This window comes from Podarcis melisellensis (assembly GCF_964234715.1).
Source record: "Podarcis melisellensis genome assembly, chromosome: 2".
NCBI classification, from domain to species: Eukaryota; Metazoa; Chordata; class Lepidosauria; order Squamata; family Lacertidae; genus Podarcis; species Podarcis melisellensis.
In genome coordinates, this window is record NC_138529.1 from 39,941,747 (window position 1) to 39,959,978 (window position 18,232).

The window sequence follows — 18,232 nt, forward strand, 5'->3', positions numbered from 1 at the left end:
ATTGATATTGCCTATTCTGCCAAAGCCAACAGAGGATGATCCACGAGGCACAGCTGTATTTGCTCAACATTGTGCATATGCTGCAAAGTCTGAAGGGTGGGGTCTGGCACCCATCCTCACCCTTCGCTTATTTGCTTGTTTGAATCCTAGAAGGGCCATCTAGTCTGACCCCCTGCAATGCAGGAATCAAAGCTAAAATACTTCATGATTCAGAAAAAAGCTCCCAGACAGCTTACAATCTAAAAGGTGAAGCACAAAAGGAAATGGCATTGGAAGGGAGGAGGAAAAGTGGGGCCCTGTCCCACCGAGCATACTTGTTATTGTGCTAGTTGGAAGGTGGCATCGCAGGTGCAGGCACATGAATGAAACAAATTGTGTCACTGGAAATTGTGTCTCGTAGCTGCTCTTCTTTGCCAAAGCTGCTACAGTGTCCACTAATGTTCATTGTAGCTTTCAAAAAGTCTCTTTTCAGGTTGGATTCTGGAACAGATTTGCATATGGTATTTGTAATATGTGTATGCTCTGTTCAGATCAATAGATTTGTGCAATAGCATTGAGAAGGTGGTGTTTCCATTGTTGCCAGTTCTTTCCTGATTTTATTTAACACTATTTGCATGCTGCTGCCTAATCACGAAAACCTCTCAGCAGTCCCTGAAGCCAAACGATACGCATTTTGTACGTTGTGTCCTTGTTCCTAATAAATGCAGACCAGTGAGAGGTGAAGGGATCTCACCAGCGTGCTTATATTCTCATTACCGTGTGTCTTTGGAGCCACATTAAATCCTAGTAATAAACCATTGATGTGAATGGAGTCTATGCCAGAGATGAACGCGTTTCTTTGTATTTAAGAACAGAAGAGTGATTGCACTGAAAGCCTGCCTCTCAGGGCAATAAACAAAGCCTTGTTTGTATCGAGATATTCGGTTTAATTGGTTTGCTTTGAGGCAAAAAAACAAAGCAAAACCCAGGCTCTCCTTAATGTGTCGGCAGTAGCAATAACCTAGTAGAGACTGAAGACGGACTGCCAACAGGTAAGGGGAAGAAGGGTGTGTGTGTGAGTGTGTGTTGTGGTCAAAAGCCTAACATCTTAGTTCCACATTTGTCAGTTTCTTTGGAACTACCATCTTCAGTTCAGTAGCTTGTTACAGAGAATCTAGAGACAATGTTTTTCTCAAAAGGCTACAGTTCAGGGTTCCTCTTTTGGCCTCTTATGGTTTTTCAATCTTAAATGATGGCAATTTGGTGGCGGGTGGGAATAAAAGGCAACTGTAGCACTGCTCTGTCTAGTTTGAGCAGGCAAAAGTATATTGAAATGTTACAAGGATCCTGTCGCTTTTTAATTTAAAGTCTCCTGCTTGCAGGATGGGGCCTATCCATTCCCTCAACCCCCATGGACCATTCTGTGGGTTAGTGATGAACAGACTCTTATTTGCACCTTGACTAGTCTTTCTCGGTTGGCCCAGTTCCTTGCTTTTGTTCTGGGCTAGGGAAAGGGGGGGCAAAACAGCTTTCTGTGCATTTCCCTCACTTCACTTTTAAAGCAAAAGAGCTCAAAATTAGTCCAGGAATTATGAACCAAAAGATTTGTGTTCTGGATGCTTCTTTAAAAGTTGATTAACACATGCATGTGCAAAAGTTTTTCATGTAGTCTCATGCGTTTGGGTTATAATTTAAAATAGCTTCTCAGCATCCCCCCCCCAAATATAGTGTTATATTAATAATACTTTCCCGAGTAGGTGCTATTCTAGCCCTTGTCAACAATGGTGACTTTTGTTGTGTTTTCTCTAGGCACAATTCAGTATTAGGGCCCCTCCATATTGCTGTTCATTTTGTTTTTTCAACATGTCATTGATACAATAATACTGCATTAGTGAAGTATTTATATTGGACCACCCACCTATCAGTCCGCTTTATTCGTTGGTCTGTGATGGTTGCCCAGTGTTTCTGCATTATTGTCATTGGGAGGAGCACTCTTGCACTGTAGAGCATTCAAAGCAACACACACCTGAAACATTTGTGGTACGACAAGTTTCAAGATTTCAGCAGGAAGCTGCAGGACATGCATCAACTGGAAACAAAGTAGTATGTCTGCCCCCAAAACATGCAGGTTGGGAGTTGTAGTCTAGCTACATCTGGAAAGCACCACATTGACTATCCCTGCTATATAGAAGCCATTGAGTGTTGTGTAGCTGGAATGTAGCCTACTGTACAAATGTAAGAGTGGCTGTGTTGCTCCGCCCACTTCTGCCTCTGGCCTGAACCACCACTGGCAGGGAATGTGTGGTCTGTGGTCTGAAAAAAGTTTCTCACCCTGGCATTAGAGACCATACAGTTTGCCCTCATAGAGAAGGATCAACAGTATCTCTAACTTAGTGGGTTTGGCCTTTGCTAATTGTAAGAAGGTAGCACACACTCTTCACACATGGGCACTATTTGCCTGGTTTGTCAAGGCTGCAGTTTCCAAATACTTGGTTCTGAACCTTGAACTAATACTGTTAATTGCCAGTATGGAGTTTTGAAGCCTTGCTGTTTTGTTCTGCTTTACCTTCAGCAGGAAGAATTTATGCAGTGGTGATATTTTCCCTAGCCATGTTCTCCTTCCTGTTGTGTTTCCTCTTTCAATTCACTTAATGACAGTGAACTTTATATGCACACAAAAACATACTCTAGGTAATTAGGAAATAGATTGCATTCATCATGTGCAAGTCTGATGCTGTGGAGTCTAGACTTGGAAAATACCGCTTCCCAATTGCTAAATTTCCAAGAGCAGGGATAAATGGCAAGGCTTTGACTGTGGTTGATATGGCTTCTTCCAAGTAAATCTCTGACCAGAAGATGGGTTTCCAGTGCTGCAATTTAGAAATAAGCTCAGTCCCTCTACTTTCTTTTCTTACTTTCTTTACTTAAAAATTATATTTTGTGAGTGAAGTATGTTTATTTAATCATCATGGTTTATATTGGGATAACTGACCTTTGGCCCACCAGATATTGTTGCACTACAATACCCATCATCCCTGATTATTGACCATGCTGTTTGGGATTGATGGAAACTGGAGTCCAACAACTTTTGAAGGGCCACAGGTTAATCACAGCTAGTTTATACGGAGTGCGTAGTTCAAAGATGAGAGGAGAATCAAGACTTCTGTTGTCAGTTTTTTATAGGAGGCCTATCCCTTTAAGAATCCCTGTGTTGTCCAACAGACTCATAACTATTCCATTTCAGAATGGCAGCCTATCATGTCATAATAATGTTACTTACTGAAAAATCAGCATCAATGCAGTGGCCCCCAGGATTCTTCTTTGTGTAGGCCAATGGCCTATTCACCATAAACAATGGTGATGCTTTCTTGGGTTGAATGCCAAAGCTGCTCATTTCTGCCCCTCATCCTCCAGTGCATGCTTTGGCTGTGCTTTGGAGTGCAGTTCATAAAACATGGTTGTCCATGAGCCAGTCCTGCTTTAGGGAAGAATGTTAATCAGTTGACGCATTTATTAGTGGTTAATGTGACTTTAGACTTGTGAACTTACTTCATCATAAACCTCTTGAGTGTGCATACCCTGCAAAAAAAAATATATTAAAAGAACAGCTAGTCTAGGGGAGTTCTGTATGCATGTGACTGTGGTAAGCAAATGTCAATCCACATACAAAGGTGTGTTTATATTGCCCCTGGAAAAGGCTTAGATTTTTTTGGGGTCAAATCTCCTAGGGAAAAGAAAATCATCAATTGTTGAACAGTAGCCAAGAATACTTGCTGGCCCTCATTATTCAGGAGTTTCTGCATGAGTGGGATCACAAAGAGCTAAACCTTGGGTAATCTCTTTCTTTAGCTCTTCAGGCTAGTCATGTTTACCGCCTTACATTTTTGGGATTGAGCATAATCTCCCACCGACTGGACGACTGTGGGAATAAGTCCACCGCAGTTACTTGACAACCTACCCACACCTAGATCATTGCACACCAGTGGCTGAAAAAGAGGTGGGTTTGAGTAGAGAGGGAACCTGGATGCCTCTAGAATGTCAGTATTGAGTTGTGGGAGCAATTCAAGCACATATCAGGAAATTAGAGTTTATGCATTAAAAAAACACAGTTCAATAATAAAAAGTAAATAGTAGCAAGGGAAAGGTGTTTTTTTTTAGAACAGGTAGAAGTGATTTCAGCGTGGAAGAAAATTAAAATTGTTGCTGGCATCCAAGTACCTTGAGAGAGACTGGAATGTGCCTCCAGGGATGGAGAATCACAGCGCCTGCTGTGGCTGAAGAGACTGATAACTCATAACTGCGGCCTCCTACATTGTTTTGCTGTGTTAGCAGCTCTGAAGTGAACTCTCCAGGGCACAAGCCTGGACAGTGTGTATGGAGGCCCTGGGCTGTGTGAACAAATTATAAAGAGGTGTTTCATTTGTGACTCGAAAATTCAATGAACAGGACCCATCTTTCAATAAATTTGCTTGGTAATGGCATTATATTGCACATAATTGCAATATAGTGGGTTTATGCAATTTGAAGAGGATTAAAGCATTCTGTTGCCCCAGCACAAAGAAAGAAACAGATATTTTGCTGCTGGGAAAGTGATAGGGAAATGCATTGGAAAGTATGGAATGAACAAATGGTTAACATGAAGACACAAGCAAATAACGATGAATGCAGCTGGAATGCTCATTGTCGTATAATATCCCTACAAACTAATAGGAAAGAATGTTTAAAAAGACTGGATACAATCTAACATCTGTGCAAGCAGATCAGGATGACTTTATTATTATTATTAATCACCTTCCACACACATGTCTTAGAGCGATGCACAGGATAAAATAAAAAGAGCTTTTAAAAGCAGCACAAAAATATAGTAAATGTGTTTTAAAAACAATGCAAAGTAGACTCCTGTAGCAGAGACTTATTAATATAGCTGAGAAAGCTGTAAAGATCATCTGGAGGAACCCTTGCTTATCTTTTGGTTCAGGAAAGCTTGCTTGTCTGGACATTGCCAGAACCAAGCAACTGTTTAAAAACTTGAATCAGGCATAACATTCCCTTGGGTTTCTAGGGACACTTGTATGATAGCAGATACCACTGTAATATAAGGCTTCATTCTGTTCTCTACCAGCCTTTTGGTGACTTTTGAACCCTTTTGATTTAGCTGATTTCAGAAAGTTGAAATCCGCCCTATGTTGTACCGTTTTGGTTTCCTTGTTTTGTTTTTTTATCATCAGTGTGTATAAGTGAATTGTAGATAGAGCCTTTATCAGCAAGTTTCTGCTCTGCAACAGTTCTGCAGGAGTACTCATTTTTCACTTGTCCTGCTGCCAATGTTCCTTCTTCTCACCATCCATTAGACGTTTAATGTAAGAACTACTTGCAAATATACATGCAAAAAAATAAAATCGAAACTGAAAACCAACAAAACACAATCTTTTCTAAATATAAGTAATTTATAACATAAAATATAACTCATTTCTATTATTATAATAGATAATATTCCTCACACATGTGGTTTGTTTTCTTAAAAAAAAACAAAACCAAAACAAATAAAGAAAGAAAATCAAATATTAACTCAGGTGAGTGGTTGAAAGCAGCAAATCCTTTCATATTCAGGAAACAAGATCCCTTTGTTATGAATCATTGACATTTATTTTACTTTCTTTCTTTCTTTCTGATATAATGCATTAATTCCATTGTAAGCACATACTCCCATGTCTTTTGTGTCACTTTTTGAAGGCATAACTTGTAATTACCATATTTTGGCATATAAGGTTCTTGTTGTTTTAACTATGTACAAGGCTATATTCCTGATGAATTAAGCTACCCATGTAGTTTAACCCAGGCAGACATGTGGGCCAGGATAGATCTTTATAGGATAACTATTTTATTGTTTATTATAATTATCATTATTTATTTAATTTATATACCACCCTTCATCCAAAGATCTCGGGACAGTAGCACAAAATAATTTAAACAAAAGCAACCCACCCACCCCCACCCCCGACACACACTTAAAAGGATGTAGAATATTAATTAGCCAAAGGCCTGGTTGAAGAGGAACATTTGCCTGGCAGCTAAAGATGTATAATGAAAGTGCCAGACAAACCTCCCTGGGAAGAGCATTCCACAAACAGGGAGTCACTGCCAAAAAGGCCCATTCTCAGTGTTGCCACCTTCTGGACCTCACTACTACCAATTTATGCCTTTCCCCTCTACATAAATCTCCCTTCGGTTTGAACAACCTGCAGTAATAAAACACCTAGTTAGTTCTTTTTACTCCAGCAGCTTTTTCAAAAGCTTTAAAAAGATTTTCTTGATATAATACAGAGGTGAGAAATATCTAAGGGGTTCCATCGCTGGATCTATTTAACTAAGGGATGCATAAGCTGGTCTTGGTTTTGCTTGTGACTCTTCCTATCTCTATAGGGCTATAAAGAAAGGGACTGAGTGGTGACAGTTGCTTTCAACTTAGCAACAACATGAACTCTGGCCAATTGCCCTTGATGAATAATTAGTAACCCCTGAATGGTGCTGGGAGTAACTAGCTGGGAATGTATATGCTGCCAAATTCTGCATTGGCTGGAATTTGGCAGCAGAATTGAGTTCCTGCCAATTTTGAGTCCTAGAATGAACCAGGCACTTGCTGGAGTCTATAGCACTTTACACCCCAGCTCTAACTGGCTTCTTTGATGTTGCAAGTTGTACCTGGAGATGTGATGACACTTTGGCTGAGTAGGTTTCAGTGCTATGTAGTATGGATCGCATTACTGAAGTGGGGTGTTTGTAGATTTTTGACAATGCTCCATGCTGCTCCAGTACTCTTTGAAATGAGGAGACTACAGAGCAGTTATTTCTCAAGGCACAACTATCTACTTCAGGTATAAATAAGGCCTTTCTGAGTCTTCTCTGGATAGATATGAGAGGTGGGCGGGTGGAAATGGAAATCTCCGCACTTAGGTGATGTACGAACTATACTCAGAGGCGGAGCTAGCTGCTCCAGCACCCGGAGCGACGCACAGGCTGTGCACCCAGGGACGGGGCTAGTGTCCCAGGGGGGTGCTGCCTGCGACGAGCAACCCAGGGGACAGGACAGCAATGTCACCCCCTTCAGGGATGACACCTGGGGTGGACCGCACCCACCGCACCCCCTTCCTCCGCCAGTGACTATACTTAGTCACCCACTGATAATTGTCACATTCCAATTTTTTGGCCTGAAATGATGGCGATGACAAGTATGACTAATGCTAGTTGGTGTGGTGCAAAATGCCTCCCCCCCCCAGGAAGCCACGTGCCAAATGCTTCTATACTTGCTCAACATGATACCCAAGCCAGGCATGTTTGTAGTGAAAGATGACACAGAGGTTCAGTCCAGATCTTGCAGATTCATTGTGCACCAAACCTTCAGATATGGCGTTAACAGCCTTTGGCAATCTGTGTGTAGTGCGTATATTATTGATTCAATTAAAAGCAAAGAGTAACATAAGATCTGAAGGGGGAAAGAACAATGCAGGACCTTTTCTTTTTCTTTTACAAAAATCTGTAGAACAGAGCAGTGAAATAGCAGAAGTGGGATTGGGAGGAGGGAATTGGCAGCACAAAAGCTACATGCAGACTAATTATAAGTAAGGCATAGCCTTGTGAGCATGGCCATGACTTTAATATAATTATATAGTTTTATATAGAAATCTAAGCCGTTTCCTGATTTGTAAAGGCAGGAGTCTCTGGTGGCATCGTGTTAGGAAACGATGACAGGAACAGAATCTGCATCCTGTGGTTTTTGCGCATTACGGGAATGTCCTGTCCTATCTCTGCTGTCAGTTCTCGATTGCACAACCCAGGGTTTTGAGAGAGACCAAATTTGCTATGAGGACTGGTCAGGCTTCCTGCCAGTGCGTGACCAATTGGGGAAGGAAAGCCTTCTGCTGATCACACTTTGTGGTGTCCCATAAGGAACTGACATAAGAGAAGACTATTTCCAGGCCACTTTCAGGGTGTGAATCATGCCCCTTGTTCAATCACCACTTTCCTTGACATTTGCATGAAAATGTGATTAAGATGTTGAGAGAACGTGGGGATGCATATATCCTTTTCTATTGATTCTATCCTGAGCTCCTTTGGGTACACATAATCTCTTCTGTACTGTTGCTATCTTAGAGTGGTAAACTTGCCCATAGAAGGATGGTCTTGTGTTGTGTGTGTATGGAGACCTTTAAGCCACCTGAGCATGTTGGCTGCTTGTCCTAGATGCACCTCTCCTGTGGAAGTACTCTTTGTCTAACTTGCACAAGTTATTGGTAACACTTTGATGCAGTGACTCCTGTCAAAATGCAAGGAAATGCTCTTCAAAGGTCACTTCAAAGATTCTTGTAGCTCTGAAATTCTGATTGCATGAGTTCTAGCTGGTCAATTAGCCATCCTGTTTGCTGCTGATGGGAGTTGTAGTCCAACAACATATGGAGGAACACAGGTTCCCCAATCCTGGTATAAAAAATGCATGTGTATGAACAGGAGCAACGACAGGACGTGGTAGAACGCAGCTCAGCTGTGGATCCTTTCCTCTCTTTTATCTTGATGCCTTTTGAACGTATAGGAAGTGCAGAGTTGTGGATCAGTGGCATAGCGTGGGGGGTGCAGGGGGGCCCGGCCGCACCGGGTGCAACATCTGGGGTTAGGGTTAGGGGGCGCAAATCCACGGGTTAGGGGGCACAAATCCATGGGTTAGGGAGCGCAAATCCACGGGTTAGGGGGCGCAAATTACTTGTGGATTTTCATTTACACTCTTGTTGTTGCAAAACTTTCCTGTTGGGTTATGTGAGGAGTCAAAACGAAGGCAACTGTTTCCCTTTTTCTGGCATCTCAAAATCCTACGTGATCATGAGCAGAAGAAGATTGGGAAGCAGACTAGACACCAACTGGAAAAATTGGAGTAAACTAAAAACTGGGTTTGATTTATGTTTACCACTTGTGTGTGGCTAACTCTGACTTCTTTTTATATCTACAGGAGATGAGTTAAAATGCAGCACACGACGTGCACAGAGGACAGGATCCACCATGCACTGGAGAGATGCCTTCATGGCATCAGCAGAAGCACTTTCTCTGCTAGCACTTGGACTGGTAGGTGACTAACCCCATCACCATACCAGGATGGTTTTTCTTTCCTCTTCAGTTTGCTATTGAAATATATTTGGATGCTTCCCCCCACTCTTTAGTGATTCTTATTGCAATAGCAATGTTTGTTCATGTGTAGTCAAACTATTAACCAATGAAAAGGGAAGCAATTCAACATTTAAACAATGAACTGACGTTAATCCTCCTTCTTACCCAAACTCTCTTGATTTTTCCTCCTTCTAGTGAAAGCACTTGAAAGCCTAACCAACCACCTGCTAGTAAAAAATGTCTCATTGATAATTTGGGGAATAAGGTGAACATCACAGATGTTCCCAAATATTCTAGTATCAGTAGAACAGTGGCCACATCAGCACACTACACTAAGGCAAACCATGGTTTAGTGCAAATGCACTAGCTCCCAAGGAAGAATTTGCAGCTGCTCTGCTCCTCCCCGGGCTTTTTAGGTCAGCACAGTGCAATAATAATAATAATAATAATAATAATAATAATAATAATAATAATTTATTATTTATACCCCGCCCATCTGGCTGGGCCTCCCCAGCCACTCTGGGCGGCTTCCATAAAAACCACAAATACAGTAAAATATCACACGTTAAAAACTTCCCTGAACAGGGCTGCCTTAAGATGTCTTCTGAATGTCAGGTAGTTGTTTATCGCTTTGACATCTGCTGGAAGGGCGTTCCACAGGGTGGGTGCCACTACCGAGAAGGCCCTCTGCCTGGTTCCCTGTAGCTTTGCTTCTCGCAATGAGGGAACCACCAGAAGGCCCTCGGTGCTGGACCTCAGCGTCCGGGCAGAATGATGGGGGTGGAGACGCTCCTTCAGGTATACTGGACCGAGGCCGTTTAGGGCTTTAAAGGTCAGCACCAACACTTTGAATTGTGCTCGGAAACATACTGGGAGCCTAAAACATACTGAAGCAGCAGCTAAGTCAAGGTTTGGCTTTGAATGCTGTGTGTCTCCTCCTTAACCATGGTCTTAAACTACAGGAGATTGTGGTTGAGGACGAGAGACCTTAACCACAATGCTGGGTTTGGAAGACGTGCTAAGCCTAACCTTAGTTTTGTTGCTTTCCTCCATTGACCTAAAAAGCATGGGAAGAGGAGCCAAATGAGTGCATGTTGATCTCGAAGCCAGTATTCTCATGTGGTCTTGCTAAGCTATGCTCTGACTTACTGTGGTGTGGAAACCAGGCCATTGTGCTGAGCTCTCACCCCACATGATGGGACATGTTTTCAGAAGCACCAAGGCTATCACAAGAACCACAGGGCAGCAGAGGAAGATGCTGCTTCGGTGTGGAAGCTTGCGAAGTTGCTTCAAAAGAAGTCTGAAGCTAACTGGGGCTTTGCAGCCATGTTGCCAGTTTACTGATTTGAAATCCTCATCCTACAGCCTCAATTTTTAGTTTTCAACATGGCTTTTATGGATTGTGGGGGTTTTTTTGAGTCTCAATATTCTTGATTTTTTGCTCCAACCTCTTTCTTACAACAGAGTGGAGGGCAGGAAGATACTTGGCGACATTTACACCATGCAGCACTTAAAGTGCTGCGATACCACTTGATGCAATGGAAGGCAGCTTTATAGCTTCACATTTTTATATTGGCCTGCTCCAGGGTTTGGTGGGCATAGAGTGGGACATGTGCAGCTCACACGTGGAGCCATGATGGTTACAGCATCTCAGTAATGTTTCACAGCAATTGCTGGTTGCAAGCCATGAGCTGCCCTTGCCTTTCAGAGAACTGAGAGAGGAAATGCTAACCATCAATGCCACCCTACGCAGGCAGCACTAGCTGGAGAAGGCAAGCAGTCCTCAGAAGAGAAGTCACTGTTTCTGTTCCAAGAAAAACATCTCTTGAAGCTCATCTTAAGCTGCCAGCCACAAATGTGGGTGCTGCTGCCACCCAACTTTTTTAAGCTGTGCTGCTGCAGTGTGTTGCCATCTGGATACAGCCTTGCAGTATCAGCTTCCTCTGTTGCTGATCTAGCACTATTTTGCTAAACTAGAGGGGGAGGGCCAAGGTACCAGAAGTTAAGTAAGAGAAAGCAAGGAGCGTAGCCAGTTGCTCTGGAATTTGCCTTCCATGCTGACCCTGCTATTATTATTATTAATAATAATAATAATAATAATACAATAATAATTGAATTAATACCCTGCCCTTCCCCCTAAGGAGCAAACAGAGCAGCAAACAGATAAACAATTTACAAGCAAAAACAGATCGAAACATTTCTAAAAACAATTATAATTTACTAAAACATCTAAACACAAGTACAATTTACAACATTCTAAAAGCAATTACAAGTAACAGCTGCATCCTTCCAATTCTCTTGAGGTTGCCAAGTTGCTAGGCAACTATCTACCATTTAGATTCTTATTCTCTAATACTTAAATCCTCCCCAATAGCTCAAGGTGGGACACATGCTTCTCTCTCCACCCCCTCCATTTTATCCCTACAACAACCCTGTGAGGTTGATTTAAACTGAGAGACAGTGACTGGTCCAAGGCTACCCAGCTAGCTTCATGTTTGAGTGGGGATTTGAACCTGGGTCTCCCCAGTCCTAACCACATTAACCAGTATGCCACAGTGGTGCCCAACCCTGTGTGGTTTGCACACACTGCCTCAGTGTGTATGTGTCTCTTTCTCTCTTTTAATCCTTCCATGCAGGACCAGCAATTTAACCGCAAAGATGCAAAAGCGATGCAAAACTTTGCCACAGATCCTGTAGCAGGAAGAAGATGGGGAGTAGTATTGTCTATGGGCTGCAATGGCTCTTTGCTTTTACTGCTTCACCTCAGGGACTCAATGAATTATGTATATTATGGATTGCTTATATTATTTGGACATGTTGCCATAGGAAACTTTGAGGCAGCTCTACCCTAACAGTTAGTGCACATGATTGGTTGCAGGCTAATGAATTAGCCCCAACTGGGAATAATTGGTGTAGGTCAAAAATACATTGTTTCCCTAATGCTGTATTCCAGGTTGTTCTTATCCCTAATAGGGTGGTAAATGCATTTTCTCTCTTGAAGAACTGGATCCACATAGTAGTGCATGAGCTTTCTTTCTCAGTAGTCACCTATCTTTTTTTTTTTTTAATGACTCCACACACATCTCTTTTCGTAGCTTTCATTATGGTCTGTGAATCTCTTTCATTTTGCCTATATCCCATCTTGCTCAAAATTTCAGTGAACATCTGACAAGGAGCTAGGACAAATCTGAGGAGATGAAGGACCCCTTAACGATCCTCCTCCAGCCTCAGCAGTTTTTTGTCTTTTTGTTTTTGTACTATCTGTCACTCGATGTTTTAAATCCCCTGTCACTTTTGTTATCCCCATTTTTTTTTTAAGTATTCGCCCAGGACGATATCTACTTTTACCTCCCCACCCCCATTTTATGTTGTTATTTCTATGTATATCATGCTATGGCCACACGGCTAATGCAATAAAATCTATTCAGTGAACATCTGTCTTCTGCAGTTAGGACACTGAGTGCTCTGGAATTCGTTCCATGCTCAGAACGTGACCTGTTTCTTCATTTTTTGGCAGCTGGGCTTTGTCTGAATTGTTGGAGTCTCCAGGAGTTGGTCAGTCGTGATGCAGGGAACTACCTCATCCTTCTGGAGAAAATCTTGCAAAAGACCCAAGAGGTAAATCAAAGAGGGCAATAGGAAAGAAGAATATTTGTACAAAAGGAGTTCTTGCTCAGTCTGATGTTCTCTCTCTCTAAGAATCTGGAATACCTCTAGTACAAATAAGAATGAAAAGTGGCTGGTTTCTTTGTGCATCAGCCCAGCTTGCTGCTGATTTCAGTTTGCCTTTGACCAAGTTCTGTGCTCTGCATGGTGTTTCAACACGTTAAAACAATTTAAAGCAAGAGAGTAGATGCACACAATACCTTGCAATGGGAGTACTTCTTTCCAAAATGGCATCAGCATGTCCTGGAGGAAGTCGCTAGTTTTTGAGGCCATTTGTAACTCATTGCTCTGTATGTTGGAAACAGAATCTGGAGTTTAGGTCAGTTTGTCACTCACAGAATTGCTCCCCGCCCCCCTTTGCACCCTGGGAACCCACACATAAGTGGATATGTCCCATTTTTTAAATGTTTAGTATTTTACAGGTAATAATAAACCAAGCAGTGATCCCACCCTCATCCAACCAACCTGCCCCTGTACTTGATGTTGGTTGAATCCTGCTTGGAGTCAGCCATGTCTTTAGGGTAGTGACAAGGAACCTGTGGCCCTCTAGATGTTGCTGGAGCAGAAATCCCACCATCCCTGACCATTGGTCATGTTGAGTGAGGCGGATGAAAGTTGGAGTCCCTGGAGGGCTTCAGGTTCCTCACCCCCTTTTTTAGAGTGAGGTATCCGTATAGTTAAAGCTATGGTTAAAGCCAGTAGTGATGTATGGGAGTGAGAGCTGGACCATAAAGAAGGCTGATCGCCGAAGAATTGATGCTTTTGAATTATGGTGCTGGAGGAGACTCTTGAGAGTCCCATGGACTGCAAGAAGATCAGACCTATCCATTCTTGAGGAAATCAGCCCTGAGTGCTCACAGGAAGGACAGATCCTGAAGCTGAGGCTCCAGTACTTTGGCTACCTCATGAGAAGAGAAGACTCCCTGGGAAAGATTGAGGCACAAGGAGAAGGGGATGACAGAGGACGAGATGGTTGGACAGTGTTCTTGAAGCTACCAGCATGAGTTTGACCAAACTGTGGGAGGCAGTGGAAGACAGGAGTGCCTGGCGTGCTCTGGTCCATGGGGCCACGAAGAGTCAGACACAACTAAATGACTAAAGAACAATCTGGCCTCAGTAGCAGTCTCTGTGAACTTTTAAAGGACAGCAGTTTGCCAGTTACTTTGTTTTGCACATTGCTGCAAGGAGTGGGCACAGGACACCATTTGTATTACTTCTCCCCACTGCCTCCCCACCCTGCAGCAGAATGTCTTGAGCCGGTGTTGACCTTGCTGTTTATGTGGCAATGCAGATACTGTGCTTGGGATCCTATGGGATTCAGAGTCCTTGAGGGTTGACTTGAGCCTAGCTCTGCTCTCTGTTATGCTGGATCTGGAGGTTTGAATTTCACTGCTGGGAAAAAGAGTACAATGAATGAGTTAGAACACCTGGGTCAGCAACTGTCAGAGTCAAGTGGAGATTTCCTACTTCCTGCTTTGTCCAACACCTCCCCATTAGGGAGCAATTGTCTCTCACATGGCAGAATGTTGGGAGCTGCTTGGCAGGCTGAGCTCCCTGCCTCCATTGTTCCCCAGCTATTGTGATGGCAGGCCAGTGGGGAATTGAGGAAGGGAGACCCCAGCTTGTGGCATGCAAAAGGCTTTCCAGGACTCTTGTTTGCAACAGGGTCACAGCAAGGTTGCTGCGCAGGGAATGAATGTAGCAGGTTTTCCTGTGAACCCGTTCGTTAGAAGCTGTTTCCCCCCGCCCTTTCTTTTTAAATTGTTGTCAGACAGTATAACTTCCTGGTGGGTTTAATGGAGGCCCGGCCCTGGCTATTCTGAGGAATTTTTGGCCTAAAAATAGTCTTGTGGCTCAACATGCAAAAATTTGCAGCAGGTGAGAGCCTGCAAGAAGAAAATGTACTGCACTTGGGGCTACTATGTGCTACAGCATCATTATAGGGCCTTGCAAGAGCAGAAAGGGCCATAGAAGGGTTGTTCCCTTCTTCATGGACCTAACCACCTCTCTTCCTTCTCTAGGAGATACTTCAGTTATAAAAAAATAAAATAGTAATAATTAATAAAATGATAGTGATAGAAATAATAATAGTAATGAGCAGGAGGCACCTAAGTTGTTTTGTTCACAGACCAAGGTCCCCTTGCGCAATTGGACTTTCCCTCTCCACTCCCACCCCCCGGTGTCCCTCTGCACCCACTAAATCTGCTCTGCAGGGTTGGGGAAACCCCAGAACAAATTTAGGAGGCACATGTGAGGAGGAGTGCGGGGAACTCATGCAATGCCCCACTTAGCCCTACGCTGAGTTCCTCGTAATAAAAAAACCCCAAACAAATTAGTATGATTACTAGTAGCAGCACTATTCAGAGTCCTACATTTTAAAGCGGATGATTCTCTCTACTGGCTGAGCAGTCTGACTATTGCTTTCCAGTGGCTTACGTAAGAAAACCACAGCATAAGAAATTTGACCTGGAGATCTTGATATCAATTTACCTGTGCTAGGGTGATACTGAGACCCTGTCACGCAGCTTCTGTTGTATTTTGTTGTGCAACTTGCAGCCTTTGCAGCTGTTCTGACTAAAGATGCAAATATACCATGTTTGGTTGCTGAAATGCTGCTTGGTTTCTCTTCTTTACAAAGAGGAACTGTGTAAGAACTTCCCCCTGTTCTCTCTCTCTCTCTCTCTCTCTCTCTCTCTCTCTCTCTCTCAGCTTACCCAGTGATATTCTACCACTGGATCAAAAATACCGTATTGTTAGGAATGTTTACTAAGGTGTGCCAGGCACACCTTCTATATACAAAAAGGGAAATACAGGAAAAAATTGTTTAGAATGGCTAGGAAATAGTGACACTCTTCTGAAATGTGAGGGCCATTTGGAGAAGGTGATTGAAGAACCCATGATTGATGTGACTGGGCTCAAAGTCACCATGGAGGAGCGACTTGCCACTGCAATAAATAACACCTGGAGAGTAGACTTTACCTAGAGAGAAGCAAATAGCAATCTTGTCAAGTCACACATCAATTCTCCTCCAAAGCTTCCAGGTGATCGGTTTGGGTAGCTTTTCTTTGGGTAGTTTTACCAGAATCTCACTTCCCTCTTGTGCTTTCTTTTCTTCCTCTGCAGGTCCAAGAGAAATGCAACTATGATCTCTTTGCTCCGCTGGCTCTGCTCTTCAGCTCAGCTGTCATGTGTGTAAGTTGTCCCAGCATTGCTGGAACAAATAGCTGAAGGCATTGGCTCTGTGGCTGTTAAAGTTGATGAGAAAACCTTTTGTTTTTGTTTTAAAAATTGTATCCAGCTTTTCACCATGTAGGACTCAACAGAGCTCACAGCTATTCATACATACAAAATTAAAACATAGATTAAACTTTGAGTTTCCCTACTGACTCAGGTCAACCTCTGTATTCCTGATTTTTAGGAGAACCATTGGTAGTTGGGATATCTTTATCTAGCTAGATACTGAGTGCTGGTTTACACATGCATGCTCGTTGTGTGCTGACTTGTAACACTGACTGATCGGTTTCATCACCACCAAAGAGCTTCTGTCTCACCTGATATCAATTATTGGTACTCTTCAACAGAGGAACTTCTAACTGTTGACTGCAAATTGAGTGCTGCAAGGATCCATTGATGAATTCTATATGTGTGTGAACTCCCCCCCCCAAAAAAAACCCCTATTTATTTGTTCTGTTTCTTTATATGACTAACAGCAAAGTCAAATTACACTTTGGATTTCACCTTGATGCTTTGCTTTCCTCTGTGTTTGATGGTGGTGTGTGCACATTTTTGGGGGCTATCACTCAAAGCATTCAGCACTGTTGCTCAGCAGGGGAAACTTGAACTTGAGCCCATGTAGCATCAGCCCGTCTTCTTTTTCTCCAATGGCTTCCTTGGCGGGAGGGGGGAGGGGATTTTGCTGAATGAACTTGATCACAGCGCTGGCAGCTGAAGCTGGTGGTGGGAAATGTGCATGGTTAAAGTTGCTGAATTCCTATATCTGGAAAAAGATAAGGAGATGCTGGCCTCCATTTCTTGGTCTATTTAAACCACTGCTATTTTCTTTATAGACACCACACTTTCCTTCAGAGTCAGATTTCCTTCTGAGAGCCATGAGGACATACCGAGACTTCCTCACCTGGCCTGTGCCATACTGTAATATCTGCCAGGAGCTCCTGACCTTCATCAGCAATGAACTCAAAGCCCCAGGTAAGGATCCAGATTGTCTGCTCCCAGCAGGATTCCTTCAGCCCTCTGTGGTGCTGACTCTTCCTTCTTGGGGTGTGTGTGTGTGCTTGGTGTTGATGAATTTCTGAGAAACCTAAAGTTGCACCAGTACATTTATGGGCCCTATAGGCATTGAAGCTAACTCTGTGCTATGAACTGGAGTGGGCTGCATACATTGTGGCAAGGGTTATCGCCAACAATGCAATTATAGTCAAGTCAGTGATCCTGATAGTTGATTTTTAAAACACTCGTAGCCATATGTGTTCATGTAGAGGCACTCTCTACAGCAAGCACAACATTTTTGGAGGGTGTTTCATGCACATGCCTATATCAGTGTGGTGGCTTCATCCCACACCATAAGCCTGCTGGCATGCTGCATGGTGTGCAAATGGTGCCAGCACATAGGGTAAAAGCATTAAGGCTGTATCTTGATGAAAGAAGCTTACTCAGTGCTTGCATATCAACAGTATTGGTTCTGAAACAAGATGCATTATAGACCATATTGGATGGGTTATTTACAAAAGGCCCATCAAATAAAGGTTATTAGAATCACAGAATTGTAGAGCTGGAAGGGACCCCAGGGTTCAACTCCCTGCAATGCAGGAATTTCAGCTAAAGCATCCAAGGCAGATTTGTTTAGTCATTTATATTACTTTCAGAGAAGAAAGCACTTTAACTCACTGAGGAAAATCCAGGTGGGCTGATGGACTGTCCACATCTGAAATAAAGCCCCAGCACACAAAAGTGTATGCTACTATAAATCTCTTAATCTGGAAGGTGCCACTCTTGTTTTAGCATTTTATATCGGGGTGGGGAACGTTTTTCTGCCCAAGGGCAAAATTCCCTAGATGGCAGCCTTCCAAGGGCCACATACCAGTGCTGGTAAAAGTAGGCAGGGCCAGAGGCGAAAATAAAGAAGAAACGAAGTGTGGAACAAGGGATGCAGCGTCAACCTTTGGACAGGAGGCCACATTTCAGCCATGCAGTATCTCAGTTCGAGGACACATTCCAGTGAGGGTAGTATCTTCCTGTAGGGATTAAAAATGGGAGTACAGTGGTTTGTCTAAGGTTCCCCCTTCTGAAGGAAGATTTGAACCAGAGGCTGGAGAGCTCCTTTCAGTACTCTGACCTTTTATAAGCCCATGGTTTCCTCCCAAGGATAGAACGTTTGTTGTGCAAAGTCATTTGCCTGGCACAATGGATGTGGTTG

General features: G+C 43.0%; 1 protein-coding gene across 3 annotated transcripts in view; it reads left to right on the top strand.

The window, feature by feature from the left end:
• The window catches only part of PIK3R5 (phosphoinositide-3-kinase regulatory subunit 5), a 53,524-nt gene that overhangs the window by 20,427 nt on the left and 14,865 nt on the right, over window positions 1–18,232 (top strand). For all 3 annotated transcript variants that reach the window (XM_081895103.1, XM_081895104.1, XM_081895105.1), the window contains exons 2-5: window positions 8,978–9,090; window positions 12,650–12,750; window positions 15,922–15,990; window positions 16,866–17,004. In XM_081895103.1, coding sequence (XP_081751229.1) covers window positions 8,991–9,090; window positions 12,650–12,750; window positions 15,922–15,990; window positions 16,866–17,004 — 409 coding nt within the window. In that variant the 5' untranslated portion in view covers window positions 8,978–8,990. The remainder of the gene's footprint in view (window positions 1–8,977; window positions 9,091–12,649; window positions 12,751–15,921; window positions 15,991–16,865; window positions 17,005–18,232) is intronic.